This window comes from Sesamum indicum, linkage group LG8, assembly GCF_026168435.1.
Source record: "Sesamum indicum cultivar Baizhima isolate 11 linkage group LG8, ASM2616843v1, whole genome shotgun sequence".
Lineage (NCBI taxonomy): Eukaryota > Viridiplantae > Streptophyta > Magnoliopsida > Lamiales > Pedaliaceae > Sesamum > Sesamum indicum.
Genome location: NC_142664.1, coordinates 20751759 through 20765755, shown reverse-complemented (window position 1 = coordinate 20765755; position 13997 = coordinate 20751759). Strand labels below are relative to the sequence as shown.

Sequence of the window (13997 nt, the reverse complement as noted above, 5' to 3'; positions counted from 1 at the left end):
GTAGAATTTAATCAATCCATCTCAATCTTTAGATCTAAAATTATTAAAGATCAAGATTTGAGCAATTTTTATATGTATTATATTTATAATTATAAAATATAAACTATAAATTATAATTTATAAAAGATAATAAAAGTTAACCCAACCCCCTCGTGCCGCCCGCTGGGGCGACCACCGAATTTGAGCCACGCGAATATAAAGAGAATATAGATATAATTAATAATTAATATATTATTTGACAGTTTTCATTATTTACAAATATATATAAACAAATATATTTTTATTTTAATTAATGTTTCAAAAATTGAAAATGAAAACACAAGAACACAGGATTGCATATAAGTAGAGAAGTAGGTAAAAGAAAGACTTTGACTTGGATTGAAGGTAATTTGCAAGCCTAAAGGCCTTTCCTTGAGGCCCATTTATGCAAAAAGTCAAGAGTACACTTTGAAGTTCTTGAAAATATTGGGTACAACATTAGACTAAATCACAGTGCAATAAAAGAGTAGGTAAGAACATCAGCATTAGCAACTTCATGCAGCAGCACTGATGCACTCAATAGCCTGTTTGCAAATGCCAGTCATCGTTGCCTCGGGTCCATACACCTATACCCGAACCATGTAAGAACTAAGGTTAAGTGTCCGCAAACAAAACAGAAGAAAAGAAGAAGAGGAAATGCCGATTATACCTCAATGGGGATGCCGATTTCTTCTGCAAGGCTTCTCATTCTTGCAAGGCCCTTTTGGTAATTTGGACCTCCTCTTCTAACGTATAAGTGCATTCTTGCAGCCTTAAGCTTAGCCTCCTGTTACGAGGAGCAACCAAGTTAAAACTTGGGTTTTCTAATCAAGAATTTGTATTTGCAACAACGTCTGAGGTTTAGGTACCTTCTCTTTTAGTGCCCGAATAATGCCACTGAATGTGGCTGCAACGTCGGTGAAGTTAGCTATTCCACCACCAATTACAAGTGCTCTCTTTCTCCCGTCAGGTTCTGCAGTTGCGCACTGTAATTCGATTCATTAGTATATTTGACAATGTTGTGTTTTATTACTTTAAGTTCGCGAGGTTAAATTCCATGGATGAAAGTAATGAATGACTTTTCAACAATGGCTCGTTCAAAAAGAAGGCAGTTCTTACATCAATGACAACTCGGGCATACTGCAACACCTCCTCTTCGTTCGGAGCTCCACTATATTCTGCATAGTTCCCAAGCTCAGAAGCATAGCCGAGATCCCCAACCTATAGCCGTGCGAAAAAGACTATTGTGAGGCGAAAGTACCAAAAAGAAAAAAGAAACAGAATATTTTTAAGAAATTCTGGGGTTTGTAAGTGCATCAAGAATGTCAAAGAACGCACTGTATCCGCATAGATGACACTTGCACCTCCTCCAGCAACCATAGTCCAAATCCGTCCTTTGGGGTTCAAGACAGTGAACTTGAGCGACGCACTCGTCTGCAAATACCAATGAAAGAGAAATAGATAAGCTTTCACGTTAAAGTCTGCTAGATTTAGCTACTCAATTCCAGAGTTATAGAAAATTCTATCTACTAGTTCCTGAATTCAAATATCAGTACATGAAAAGTCTAAGAGACTAAAATTTGATGTCTTCAAGAACGCTGCATTGTGAATTGATCAGTACCTTTTCGTCAAGTCCATGAATAAAGCTTTCAGTAGGACTCATGACTCTTCCAAACGGCATCGGGAATTCAATATTTCCCCATCTGCAAGATCAAAATCATGTAAGAAACAATAGAAGAATGACATATACGGTCTAGTTATACATATTTAATTAACAGATGGGATTTCAAGATTAAATACGACAACATTACTTTTTGAAATTCTTAAAAGCAGCAGTGTCGTCAAGCTCGCCTCTCATATCAAGAGGATAAGGCCTTCCGTTAACCAGGGTAAAAGGATTCATCTCGAGGAAAGTGAAGTCCAGATCTGAGTCAAAAGAAAATGTCTTGGTTATTCCCAAAACCAGAGAAGGTTGACAACGTTAAATATGTTAAGAAGTCAAACTTTTCTTGACCTTACACTTACCTAGGAATAAATCATAGATAACTTTGATGAACTCCTCAATGACACCTTTAATCTGGATCACGTAAAAGAATCTCATGTACGCAATTGTAATGTATAGCATTATGCTCATATAATTTTGATGCATGCTATTCAGTTAAAACTATCTAACTGCAAGGAACGAAAAAAGAAAAAAACATCAAACTATGTTGATAAATCATAGATATACCTCCAAGGGGAGTGTCGCCACAAGCGGAGCGCATAGCTCTGATGTAAAGGCAACTCCTGTTGGCACAAAGATAGTTTTCACCTGGATAGAGGAAAAAAGATATCACAGATTAACGCGATAATTAAGATACCTTTTTTCCGGACCCAAAATACATTTCCCAAGAAATAAAAGAAGAAAAAGGAGATGCTCAGACTACCTTGTCCCAGTTCTCTTCAATCTCAATTCCTCCACATTCGGAAAAGCTAATACTACAACCAAGCCTCTCAGAGACGATGTTTAGGTAGAATTCCTCATTATGTGGAACAAATGGTTCAACAATGAACGTGGTAATGGGCCCTTTGCAGCCTCCCATCTCCACCTGTTTAGAGCCAGAAATACATCGGCAGAAAATCAAAATTTAAGTTGCATCTCTGCCTTAGGTATTGGTACATGAATATGTCATGCAACATATGTTGTGAAGAATTGAAACAAGCAACACTGTAAAATGATAATGTAAGCACCTCCTTGCCGAGTCGCTCTTTCACAAAGGCAGCAACTCCGGCCAAATCAAGGTTCAGAGCAACAAGGCCACTCTTCCCACGCTTTCCGAATAGCATATCTGGTTTGACAACCAGTTTTGTTGATGAGAGCCAGGGTTCCCTGTCCACTAGTTCCTTGAAATCAGTAGACTCTGTGACCTAAAACCATCATGAGAAAATGTGGTGTTATTGGAATCTTAGAACTTGTTTCTGAATTAAGCTTATGCAATTTGATAGCTTGAGTTAAAATTCTACACTCTGCATCCACATACATGCCAAGCATTATTGCAAGATTATTGGCTTCTTTTCGCTTGAACAGTTTGCCAACAATAAAAAATCTGAACTTAAGTGCAAAATGGTTTTAGGAAGAATATCCGGTGATCTGTGTTATCTTGAAGCATTGAGCATATTCTTGTCCTTGGGAGTTCTTCCACAGTTTGCTATTTCTTGAATTTCTATTAATCCCATCTTAGTATGCGAAGAGAAGCCTCTAAAAGTTTGACTTATTGATTCCAAATTTCGACCTTTTTTATGCCCAAACAAGACAAATCTTGCAGAATACTATGTTACATACAAGAAAAGCCAAAAAAAACAAAGTTTGGAATATCATATTGCAAACAAGAAAAAGGGTTTTCCCTTTCTTTTTCTCCTCTACTCTACCCACCCAGAGAGAGAGAGAGAGAGAGAAGAAGAAGAAGAATGACGAAAAAAAAGCTTAATATGATGTGTCAGCTTTCAGGAATTTCCTTTGCATTTAAAACAGAAAATATAAAGAAAGGAGTCTTCAAGTTTTTATACTTTGATAGCCAATAACATTTATCCATATAAAACTTCTTAACATACAATCATCCTAATTGTTTACTTAAATTATAAGATTTGGTTTTATTTTGCACAAGAAAATGTTAAACGAGTCGAACGGTGTGAACATGCTAACAACAACTCAACAGCAGTAGTTTCCATCTACAAAACACATCATAGCCATTCTAATTTGTTTACATAGCCAGATGAGAAAACCTGCCTAAAAATTCACGTACTTTGAGCAGCATCCCAAAATCTCAAAGATTTAGGCAAACAACCCCACCAATAAAAAATAAACTCTTTTCTTCTTTCACAACAATCAAATTCTTGAAAACACGCAGAAATGCCCAACCAATCATGATAAAAATTATCTAAATCTTGGAGAATTTAAAAGAACAGAAATGACTAGAGATCTCAAGAGAATCCAATCCAACAATATGAAGAAAGGAAAAGAAGGATTGAACTCACTTGAGCAGATTTGATTTCCAACTCAGACCCAGAAAGCCTCTTGAAATGCTCTTTCAACAACCTCTTGGAATCATACTCTCGGATCTTCTTCCTTGCCATTTTCTTCTCAACCTGATTTTTAAGTTCAAAGCAAACACAAAAAACTGAGCCCAGATCCCCATTTCCAGATCAGAATCAAGAACCCTCAAATTGGAACAAGAATTGTCAAGATCCAATCACAACCTCAAACTTACTAAAATACGTCAAAGTATAATAAGAAAACTGAAGAAAGTTGAGATCTTTACTGTTGAATGAACACAGAGCGGAGGCTCCAAGAATCTGCACTCAGATTGGGACAGATGGCCAACTCCCTATCAACACAAGCTGAAATCTTGAAATTCTGATACCTCTATTTATAGTTAGGCAGTTTGATCTACTTGGGCTGCAATAAAAATAATTATTAAGTGGTTTTCTTGTCATATTTTAGCGGGAAATCGTGTGCAAACATGGACCCATGAGGCACAACAAGGCTGCCTACCTACCTACCCATGTGGATCAACTCACCTGGTAAAAGATGTAATGCTATATGGTCCAAAATGAGGAACTTGAATAGCACACCTTGTTTGGTAAGAAATTTTATTATTTTCCTGTCATTTAGGGGAAAAGAATAAAAGTTCATTCAAATGATACTTGTGATCAGTACATTCATGTGTCCATTTATGTGAATAATAATGGATATGGGAGCATAAAATTTATTCCGCGGCATTGATGTTTCGTCCATTTTGTATAACCGTCCAATGAATGGATTTAGAAAGAAAATATTTTGTTTTACTTATTCGGACTTTATCTGTTTTTATGATTTAATTGAATAGGTATAATCCATTAATAGAATTTTTGTATGTTTGTAACTAAAATATTTTATTTTATTTGCGTCTTAGTTGTAACTACTAGTTCTATAAATAGCTTTTTTTAATTAATGTCTATAATTTTCGACAGTTCTAACTGAATATATATAACAATGTAACAAGTAGTGTTCCTAAGTTTTGTACCAAATATCTTATTATAAATTAATGTTTTGCATTAAAAATAATTGATTATTCAAATCAAATTTTCGCCCGTATTAAAAAAGTAAAACAAACCTTTTACAAAAAAAGATGAATAGAGAAATTGATAATTCCCAAATAATCTTGGAGTATGCAAGAAAAAAGTCTAGATTGGAAATTGATAATTCCCAAATGCTTGTTGACATTAAAATGCCAGTCCAAGAATATGATGTACCTAGTCAATACTGGACTGCTACCTCAATTTATATACTCTATAATTGACTTCAATTTCCTACTGAAAAATAAAAGGAAAAAAATAATTGTAGTGGGAATACATGTTGTCCCAATATCAATTTTCTATGCACTTAGCAGGCATCACTCATGAACCTCCTTTTCAGACTTGACAGAAAATCAAATAAAGAATTCTAAGACAGATTTGGAAAATCCAGTTTCTTGTTAGGTTAGCCAATTAATGTTGTACAAAAGACCTCAAAACATATGAAAACCCTCAACCAGGACAGTGTGGATTTTGATCCATGAACTTTATAAATATACTAAGGCATTTTACAACTATATATTTATTATGTTGTAATCGAGCTCTAAACTCAAATAATCACGAATATATTTTAATTTTAATATCGAAAGGTCTTAGCTTAAAAATATCTCAATAAACTTAAAATTTTTTGTGTTAAGCCGACCTATATCGTCTAGCTCGGGATGCTCTAAGGAACTAGCGCTGAGAGAATTGTTTCTCTGGGATTAATAGGTTGAAGGCCTATTTTATTAGGATAAATATGACTTAAGTAATTACTGATTTATAAGAATTATAATCAATTGACTTATAAGATTCAACTTGGAACAAGTGGCATAAATAAGTGAATTCAACTTCAGAATATTCTGTAAGTGGTTTCTTTCCTCTTAGGTGATATTTTCTTAAATATTTTCTGATTTCAAATGATAATTTTGGATTTAAAGCAAAATGCGATGGGAGCATATGATATTTTCGTAAGTTCAAAATTGAGGTACATGTGATAGGATTTTTCGTTAAATGTTGATGCAGGCACTTTTTCAATCTTGAAATTTGAAAATCATTATTGTTGTATCAAAATTATTGTATTGTCTATTATGTTTTTGACATCTTTTGAAAATAGAGACACGTGTGACAAATTGTATGATAATTTTAAGTAATAATAAAACATACTCAAGTTTATCGATTGATAGACGGAACATGCTCAACCGTTAATGAAATCATAGTTAATTGGGAAAGCTAGAGTTGTTTTGAGCCCTCTCAATTGAGATTATAAATTGAGAACTTCTGTCTGACTTCTCAGTTAGGGTTAAAAAATGAGAACTTCTTTATGACCCTCTCAATCAGGGTTAGAGATTGAGAACCGGACTATGAATTATAATAATAGTCACAAATAAGTATAACGTCTGTTATGTTGTTAGTGAATGAGAGCATGGGTATTTAACTAAAATGGTTGATTTACAAAAGCACTTGTATTATTTAAATAAGATTGTGGTTGTCACACATGATTATTTTGTACACATTTATTTTGATCAAAAAGTTTAGAAATTCTCATTCTTTTTGCAAATGTTTTGAAGTGTTATATTTTCCTCATTTGATTTTGAACATATTGCAAATGATAGTTATGCATTATCAATGTGTTATACTCTCATTTGGTAAGAGGTAGAGACTACTTACTAAGCAATTAGTCGCTCTTGCTATTTACCATATCTTACAGATGGGGTGTATGAGGAGTGTGAGGATGAGCTTCATTGGAATTGGTAGCTAATCAAAAAATGCACATGTAACGTTGATTAATAAGTTTTATAGATAATTATGTTTTGGAACTTCTCCTTCTGTCTCTAGTTGTTTAGTTACTCAATTCTGTAGTTAAACTTCTAGATTATGTCTTTCTGCTACAAATAATGTTTTGGGATTTTATTGTTTAGCAATAGTATTATTGAGTATGGATCCACTGTTTGGTAATGATTGTGTTGTGACCTCTGATCCGAGGCATGACATCTGCAACTCTAATAACCTCGAACAGATTTTGATTTTAGCATCGAAAGGTCCTATCTCAGGGCCATCTCAACATGCTTAATTCTGTGTAGTAGGCCGACCTCAACCATCCAGCTCGAAGGATACACTAAGGATCTCACACTATAAGAATTGTCATGTCATTACGAATCTCGACCCGAATTGAGTTAAAACTCTCAAAACTACTTTCTAAGTTCATTATAATCGTATAGTTGTTCGACACTTAAAATTTAGAATTACTTTTGATCATGCATGATCGTTTTAAAATTATTTAAATGGAGTAATATGAGTTTAGTAAACATAAAAATTTTAGGCTTTTGATCAACCATAAATTTAGAAAATCAATTACTTCAATAGTAATTTATTATAATAAACTATTAAAAAACTGAGCAAACACAGCCTCTCTCAATTAATTATATATTTGTGGAAGAAAGGAGGAATTGATTATTTAAGTCGTACTACAGTATGAAAAGTCTTGTTGGAGGCAGCTTCCCTTTATTGACTTGTGAAACTTCTTAAATATTCACTGCAAGTGGTGAATATTGTTTTTATTTTTATACATGTTCCGATCATATTATTTTATTCCGTTAAATGTAATTGTAGTTGATGTAAAAATAGTACATCGTACAAATATTCCATATTATTTTTACAAAAAAATAAAAAATAAAAAAATAGATAGTTTCGCCTCTAATCACCATCATGAACTAATAAATAATTTACAACGGTTAGGTACTTGGGCCTTGTTTGTTTTATTGGGGATGAAATATATATAATATTTGGAATAAAATTGTAGGGATTTTGATTGCTAGAAATTTTATTCCATTGCAGATGTTTGGATAGAATAAAGTATTTAATAGAAAAATTAATCAAACTTTTTAGATAATGTTTGGTTTGTTACATATGATAAAGGAATGGAAAATATATATGGATATACATAAATCAATATTCTTATATACATACACATTTATATCTAAATAAAACATATATTTCTCGATGAATTTAATCATCGGTCTGTATTGATGCATAAATCAATAGTTCAGATCTATTTAAATTAAATCAATGACTTACATTTATACAAGATATAAAGATAAAATTTATAAACTATAAAATTAAAGAATTATAAATAAACATATATGCACATACTTATACATACAATACTACTTTGTTACGCTGCTAAGAAATAAAATAAAATTCATAGAAAGTTGAAGCATAAAGTCTTTTATTTTCTCGTGTTACAAGTAAGGTATAAATTAATTTATTATTTAAGAAACAAAATTTGAATAAAAATCATAAAGCATATTTATAAGGTTCTAAAAGCAAATTACTACAATTCACGTCTTAAAATTCTACTTTCAAATCATCCTATCAAATATGTGTACATTTACATCAATCATATAATAAAATCTTTAATTGCTATTATAATAAGAAAAATTGCGTAATATTCCCTAGTAGGTGTTGTAGGATTCTTTGTTAGATGTAGATTTTCGTTATAAATGATTGTAATTGATTTATTTAGACATAAATATTCGACATGAATTATTGTAATTGATTTCTTTTTAAAATAATAATAGTTCTTTGAATTTACACCACAATAAAAAAATAAAAAAAAGTTCAATGTTATCTGTTCGAGTCCCATCAAATGTGTGAGTATTTATATCACTTAATGTGAGTTTTATTGTAATATTAATTTATTAAAATTTAAAATTTAAGTTGAATGGATATTGATTAATTTATTGATATTAGTGTATTTATGTAATTATGTATTGTTACTAAAAAAATAAACAAATAAGTTGCTTTTTGAATAAACCCCAAGATATAAAATTAGAAAACCTTCCTGCACCATACGGAGTCCCTTGTCGTTGTTGAGAGATCGGAAAAACAACATTTCCATTCCAACGGTGCCGGAAATCGACCAGGTAAGCCTCGATTCGGCGGCCGTTGAGTTTTCCGGTTTAACTTGAAAATTTTTCTCAATATATGCTGCAAATCTCCAACAAAAAAAGGGGTTTTACAGTCTTGAATTTGTCAATTGGCGCGATGGACAAAGAGAAGTTGGAGGAAGTGAAGATCCAATTGCAGCAGTGGTTGAACGAAGCGCAAGAATTCGTTCGGGAAATCCCGCCCCCACAGCTTTACGCCGCGATCGGGGTAGTCCTGTTCACAGTTCTTTTCTTCTTAATCAGTAAGTTTCTGTCGGAAAAGTCTTAATTTCGTTCCGTTTCTGATTAAGTTTTGAGTTCTTTGGACTTTGCTTTACCTACACTGGTGGCGAGTCGTTGTGTGTTGGGATTTTCTTTGTTGCTCTAGTGGGAAGTTTTCTTGTGATGCTCTATAGCCTTAAAATTGGCTGCAAACTCGTCCCTAAAGTTTGCAATTTTATTTAGTTGTTGATAGGGATATATGTCAGAAGATTTTACTCAGCAGTGTAGCTGGAGAGTTGGCTTTTCCATTTTAAACATCACTTATCGTTTTTATTGTTCTAAATTGTTTTTGTCATTTTATCTTTTATCTTGGACCTCTACAAGCAAGTTCCAGAGAATTTCTCCCTAATCATCCATTTGGAGTAAAGGTAATCTGCATTTGAAAATGCAGTTTGGAATAATTACTTGGACTAAGACCTACAATTTTGCGTTGAAAATGACAGAAGAACTTAAAAATAAGAAGGGAGGTGTACACATGATAATGCAGTGGGAACTAATAAATTACATATACTGACGTCTACATTTTCCTTGTTGATTTTTAGAGTGATAAATGTGCTTGTTCGTCTGTGTATGTGGAGAAGGGTGTGTCTCTATGTATTTCTCTCTTTATATATGTGTCTGTGTGTGTGTGTTCTGGAGAGATAGGGAATGCAGACTGTGAAGATGTTATTGATAGGATAATTCCTAAATGATCTTCTTGGATCTTTTCCTTTTCTCTGAGCAACATATTGTAATGTCCACAGTGAGGGTATATAACTTTTGGCTTTGTCTTTATCTACTTTCCAGTTCTATTCTCAACAATTTTTCCCCAATTCCCAGTAGTGACTTTGATGTTTATGTCCTAGTAGTGACTTTGATGTTTATGTCCTATTACTTTGCAGTTCGTCTTTTCAAGCGTAGATCATCTAACGCCATTTTACTAACTGGGCTTAGTGGAAGTGGTAAAACTGTTCTTTTTTACCAGGTAAGCATCAATAGGACAGTTTTAAGCGGGAAATTCAGGATAATTTGAATAAAGCATAGCTGCAGTTTATGTTTTTTTAATTAGACTAGCTCAATACATGATTTGTTACCTATTCTAGCTTCGAGATGGCTCCTCGCATCAAGGTACTGTCACATCAATGGAACCAAATGAAGGAACTTTTGTTCTACACTCTGAGACGAGTAAGGTAATGCACTTTATTTTCTGGAAATATTCATACAAGCATTATCAAGCATGTTTAGTTAGTGGATGGTATTGGAAATCTTTAATGTTTAGTAGGACAGTTAATTCTTCCTAATATCGCAAGAAGTTACAGGGAAACATGTTGTTTTCTAAGGCATGATGAGTATTTTAATCATATTAATTAACTTGTTCCTATTAATTTGACTACTTGTAGAAGGGAAAGATAAAGCCCGTTCACATTGTTGATGTTCCTGGCCATTCACGACTTCGACCTAAACTGGACGAGTTCTTGGCTCAAGCAGCCGGCATAGTTTTTGTGGTGGATGCTGTGGAGTTTCTACCAAACGTCCGTGCTGCTTCTGAGTATGTGGCTCTTTGATTTTATCTGTAGACATGCATAGACACATGAGTGCCAGTGCTTGAAAAATGGCTAACGTTATTTTCTCATTTTTGGCTAAAGGTACTTATATGATATTTTGACCAAAGCAAGTGTAGTGAAGAAAAAGATTCCACTACTTATCTTGTGCAACAAGGTGGATAAAGTTACAGCACATACAAAGGATTTCATCAGAAGACAGCTGGAGAAGGAAATGTAAGATGATTTCCTACATCATTTTTATTCCAGTAGTTACTGTCTTTTTCACATTTTTTGCAGTTTAGAAATGATTGGTTTTGGCTTCCATCACCTTTAAGTTACTAAATCTGCATTTGACAAGTGTGAAAAATTGCTGGCCTGATGAGAGCATTCTATGTGTTGCCATAAAGAAGGCAACTAAAATATCCCAAATACAAATGATCGATGCAGCCAAATTAATTTTAGAGAATGTTAATTGACGCAATGCAACAGGAATATTGAGTGAATAAGGATAGAAAAGATATTCTAGGATCTATGCTTGACAAACATTTTGTTGCTAGACTTGACTAATGGATGAACAAGGTCAACCCTAATTAAAGCAAATATTTATAGAGTAATCTGGAAACAAGAATTAAGCTGATGAAAAGCATTAATTGAGTCTTCCATGAAATCAATATCCTGTGCTGTTTTCGTACGTGGACATTGGGTATGAGAGAAAAACATAGATTTACTCATGAATCAATCCAAAACAGAGGAGAGCTTAAGAGCTCAAATATTAGGAAGGGAGGAAAAGTCTATTTTAGGAATTGCTAGATTTACGATTTATGATGTGGCGCGTAAGAAAAGAGTCGAAGCTTGTTTAGTTGGGTTAAGTGAATGTATAATGAAAGTGGAAATATAAGGGTGTGTATAGGAATAACTTTGGTGTTTGGTTAGAAAGAACAAATGGGGGGCAAATAAAATCGAATGTATATGAAATCCGTTTGGTTCCCATTTCGATTATGTCTGAAATTGGGTGGAAATGTGGAAGTATATGGCTAAAAGAATACAAAATCCTTATTTTGATTTTAATTTACTATATCATCTAGAAACAAATTCCCTCCAACTATATTTATTCTATTTATATTTTCTGCTTGCCTATTCCTTCTCTGCTAAAAAGTGTTTCACTTTTATTCTTTCTCTTTTGCTAGAACTTCTATTAACTTTTCTGGAAAAACTTTCAAGTTTAATGTACAACTTTTCCAGGAGTAATTTGAAATTATTATAATAATAGTTTGTTCCTTTTCTATTACACGGTGAAGATAAAAGAACAAATTGGTAAAACAAACAAAATTAATCTTGTATTCTCACCGTTTTTTAGTCATACCAAACAAGGGGACATGTCTAAAATTTATTTTGTTTTGCGTCATACGAAAAGAACTTGAAAGAAAAACATTTTGCTTTCCCTTTATAAAACGAATTCACTTACACTCCCTCTTTTAGTTCCCGGTTTCTCTCATCAAACTGCAAAGCCCCAACTTACTAAGAGTGTGTTTGGTTAGGGTGAAAAGTGGGAGCATAGGAGAAGTGGAAGTAAAAATAAATATATAAGAGATAATTTGGTGGTTGGTTAGCTGGAAGAGATGGAGGTGATGTAAAACTCGATTTATATGAAACCCCTCCTGAGTCCAATTTTTGTTTCCATCCAAAATTGAGGGGAAAAGTGAAAGTATAAAGGTCAAAAAGACAAAAAGGTACACTTTTATTTTTATTTACTGTATTACCCATATATATCTATATATATAATTTTTTTCCAAAGTTGTTTTTGTTATCGACAAAAGCAGTGATGTTCGAACTCGAATTCGTTAGTTGAAAACATTGTTAGTGATTTTTATTTTATTTAAACTAAACAGTTTAAAATAAATGACCAATACTCATTTTGATGATTTTTTTATTAATAAAAAATATTCTTATTCTTATTTGATAAAATATTTTTATTAATAAGGTTTTTAAATTTTGATATATTAAAATTATATTAGTATAATATTAATTTAATTATTTTTTCTAATACAAAAAATGAAGAGTAGGATAGTTTAGTAAAATTACAAAAATTAGTCTTTTATTCTCAATATGTTTTCCTCGTACCAAACAAGGGGAAGCATTTGATGTTTACTCCCTTTCCAATCATACCAAACAACTTTTATTCTTTCCCTTCCGCTCCCCCTCCCCCTTTCACTTCCCCTCTCCCTTCCACTTCCCTTTTCCTCTCACTTGAGCCAAACGAGTGTGAAAGTAGAAGAACCGATTGCATTCTAGAAAAGCAGCATTAGTCTATAATAATAAGTCCGCGGTGATCTTCTATCAACATCCATTTTCTATATAGTGATCTGTCCTGTTACCATTTGTATCTTGCATATATTGCATGCTGGTTTTATCTAATCTTTATCAGTTTACAGTTTCACTCAAAAGAAGTCGATTTTCACTCCCGAAGAAACCTCTCATTTCAGTATAATGCATATAGAAATTGACCTGTTGGCTTCCTTTTTTCTCTCAGTGACAAGCTCCGTGCATCAAGGACAGCACTATCTTCAGCAGATATTACTAATGAATTTAGCCTAGGGGTACCTGGAGAAGCATTTGCATTTTCTCAGTGCCAGAACAAAGTTACTGTTGCAGAAGCATCTGGCTTGACAAGTGATATCGCTCAGTTAGAGCAGTTTATCAGAGAACATGTAAAGGCTTAGTACGATCTGCCAAAGAGGCATTCATGACTAACAGCCAGTTCACCAGTTGTCTACCCTATAACATTTGTGGAAAGGCAGTGAATTGTGCAAGGGAAGGGAGCTGGAAATAGGAACTTCAAGAGGCAAAACTTTGATGTATCTGAGGACTCAGAATCTTGGAATCACTAATTGAAACTTTTATTTCAATTGTAGATCCTGCCTATGGTGTTGAGTTTCTGTAAGCCTTTACTGTTAATCCTTGCTTTTCACTTGGGATGTTGGATCTTGTGATGTTCTGAGCTGTTCTAAGTGTTGATCATTTTATCTGGTAGGGGTCTGTAAGTTACTTCAGTTATGAGATTTGTGATTCTTTATTTTCATTCAAGAAAACCCTGCCTGGGATTAATGGACCCGCTTGGTGCATTTTACACTTTACACAATGAGAATAACACATCTTGTGTTGGATTAATTTGACT

The 13997-nt window shown here is 33.4% G+C and overlaps 2 protein-coding genes across 4 annotated transcripts; one reads left to right on the top strand and one right to left on the bottom strand.

The window, feature by feature from the left end:
- Nucleotides 1-355: 355 nt before the first annotated feature.
- ACLA-1 (ATP-citrate lyase A-1) lies at nt 356-4471 on the bottom strand. The gene is made up of 13 exons (XM_011088293.3): nt 4317-4471; nt 4033-4143; nt 2749-2925; nt 2445-2606; nt 2249-2329; nt 2044-2095; nt 1830-1944; nt 1640-1721; nt 1357-1452; nt 1138-1239; nt 888-1004; nt 689-805; nt 356-605 (listed from the first exon to the last, which is right to left on the bottom strand). Exons 2-13 carry the CDS (start codon nt 4129-4131, stop codon nt 534-536), a joined length of 1272 nt encoding a protein of 423 aa, XP_011086595.2. The 5' UTR covers nt 4132-4143; nt 4317-4471; the 3' UTR covers nt 356-533.
- A 4392-nt stretch (nt 4472-8863) lies between these two features.
- On the top strand, nt 8864-13933 carry LOC105168274 (uncharacterized). 3 transcript variants are annotated; one of them, XM_011088291.3, is made up of 7 exons: nt 8864-9014; nt 9113-9280; nt 10181-10263; nt 10382-10468; nt 10679-10827; nt 10925-11056; nt 13353-13933. In XM_011088291.3, exons 2-7 carry the CDS (start codon nt 9136-9138, stop codon nt 13540-13542), a joined length of 786 nt encoding a protein of 261 aa, XP_011086593.1. In that variant the 5' UTR covers nt 8864-9014; nt 9113-9135; the 3' UTR covers nt 13543-13933. The 3 variants fall into 3 exon arrangements, with proteins under 3 accessions (XP_011086593.1, XP_011086594.1, XP_020551879.1); XM_011088292.3 differs by having other exon boundaries at nt 8886-9014; nt 9102-9280; XM_020696220.2 differs by lacking the exon at nt 8864-9014 and having other exon boundaries at nt 9024-9280.
- The last annotated feature ends 64 nt before the right edge of the window (nt 13934-13997 follow it).

What these genes read in the sequence shown, in the direction of transcription:
- ACLA-1 (XM_011088293.3), bottom strand. Translation starts at nt 4,131, where the DNA reads ATGGCAAGGAAGAAGATCCGAGAGTATGATTCCAAGAGGTTGTTGAAA. An exon ending in AAGAGCGACTCGGCAAGGAG is followed by an intron (nt 2,607 to 2,748) that starts GTGCTTACATTA and finishes GGCTCTAAACAG; the next exon opens with GTGGAGATGGGAGGCTGCAA. An exon ending in TTGAAGAGAACTGGGACAAG is followed by an intron (nt 2,330 to 2,444) that starts GTAGTCTGAGCA and finishes TCCTCTATCCAG; the next exon opens with GTGAAAACTATCTTTGTGCC.
- LOC105168274 (XM_020696220.2), top strand. Translation starts at nt 9,076, where the DNA reads ATGCTGCAAATCTCCAACAAAAAAAGGGGTTTTACAGTCTTGAATTTG. An exon ending in AGTTCTTTTCTTCTTAATCA is followed by an intron (nt 9,281 to 10,180) that starts GTAAGTTTCTGT and finishes ATTACTTTGCAG; the next exon opens with TTCGTCTTTTCAAGCGTAGA. An exon ending in TACACTCTGAGACGAGTAAG is followed by an intron (nt 10,469 to 10,678) that starts GTAATGCACTTT and finishes GACTACTTGTAG; the next exon opens with AAGGGAAAGATAAAGCCCGT.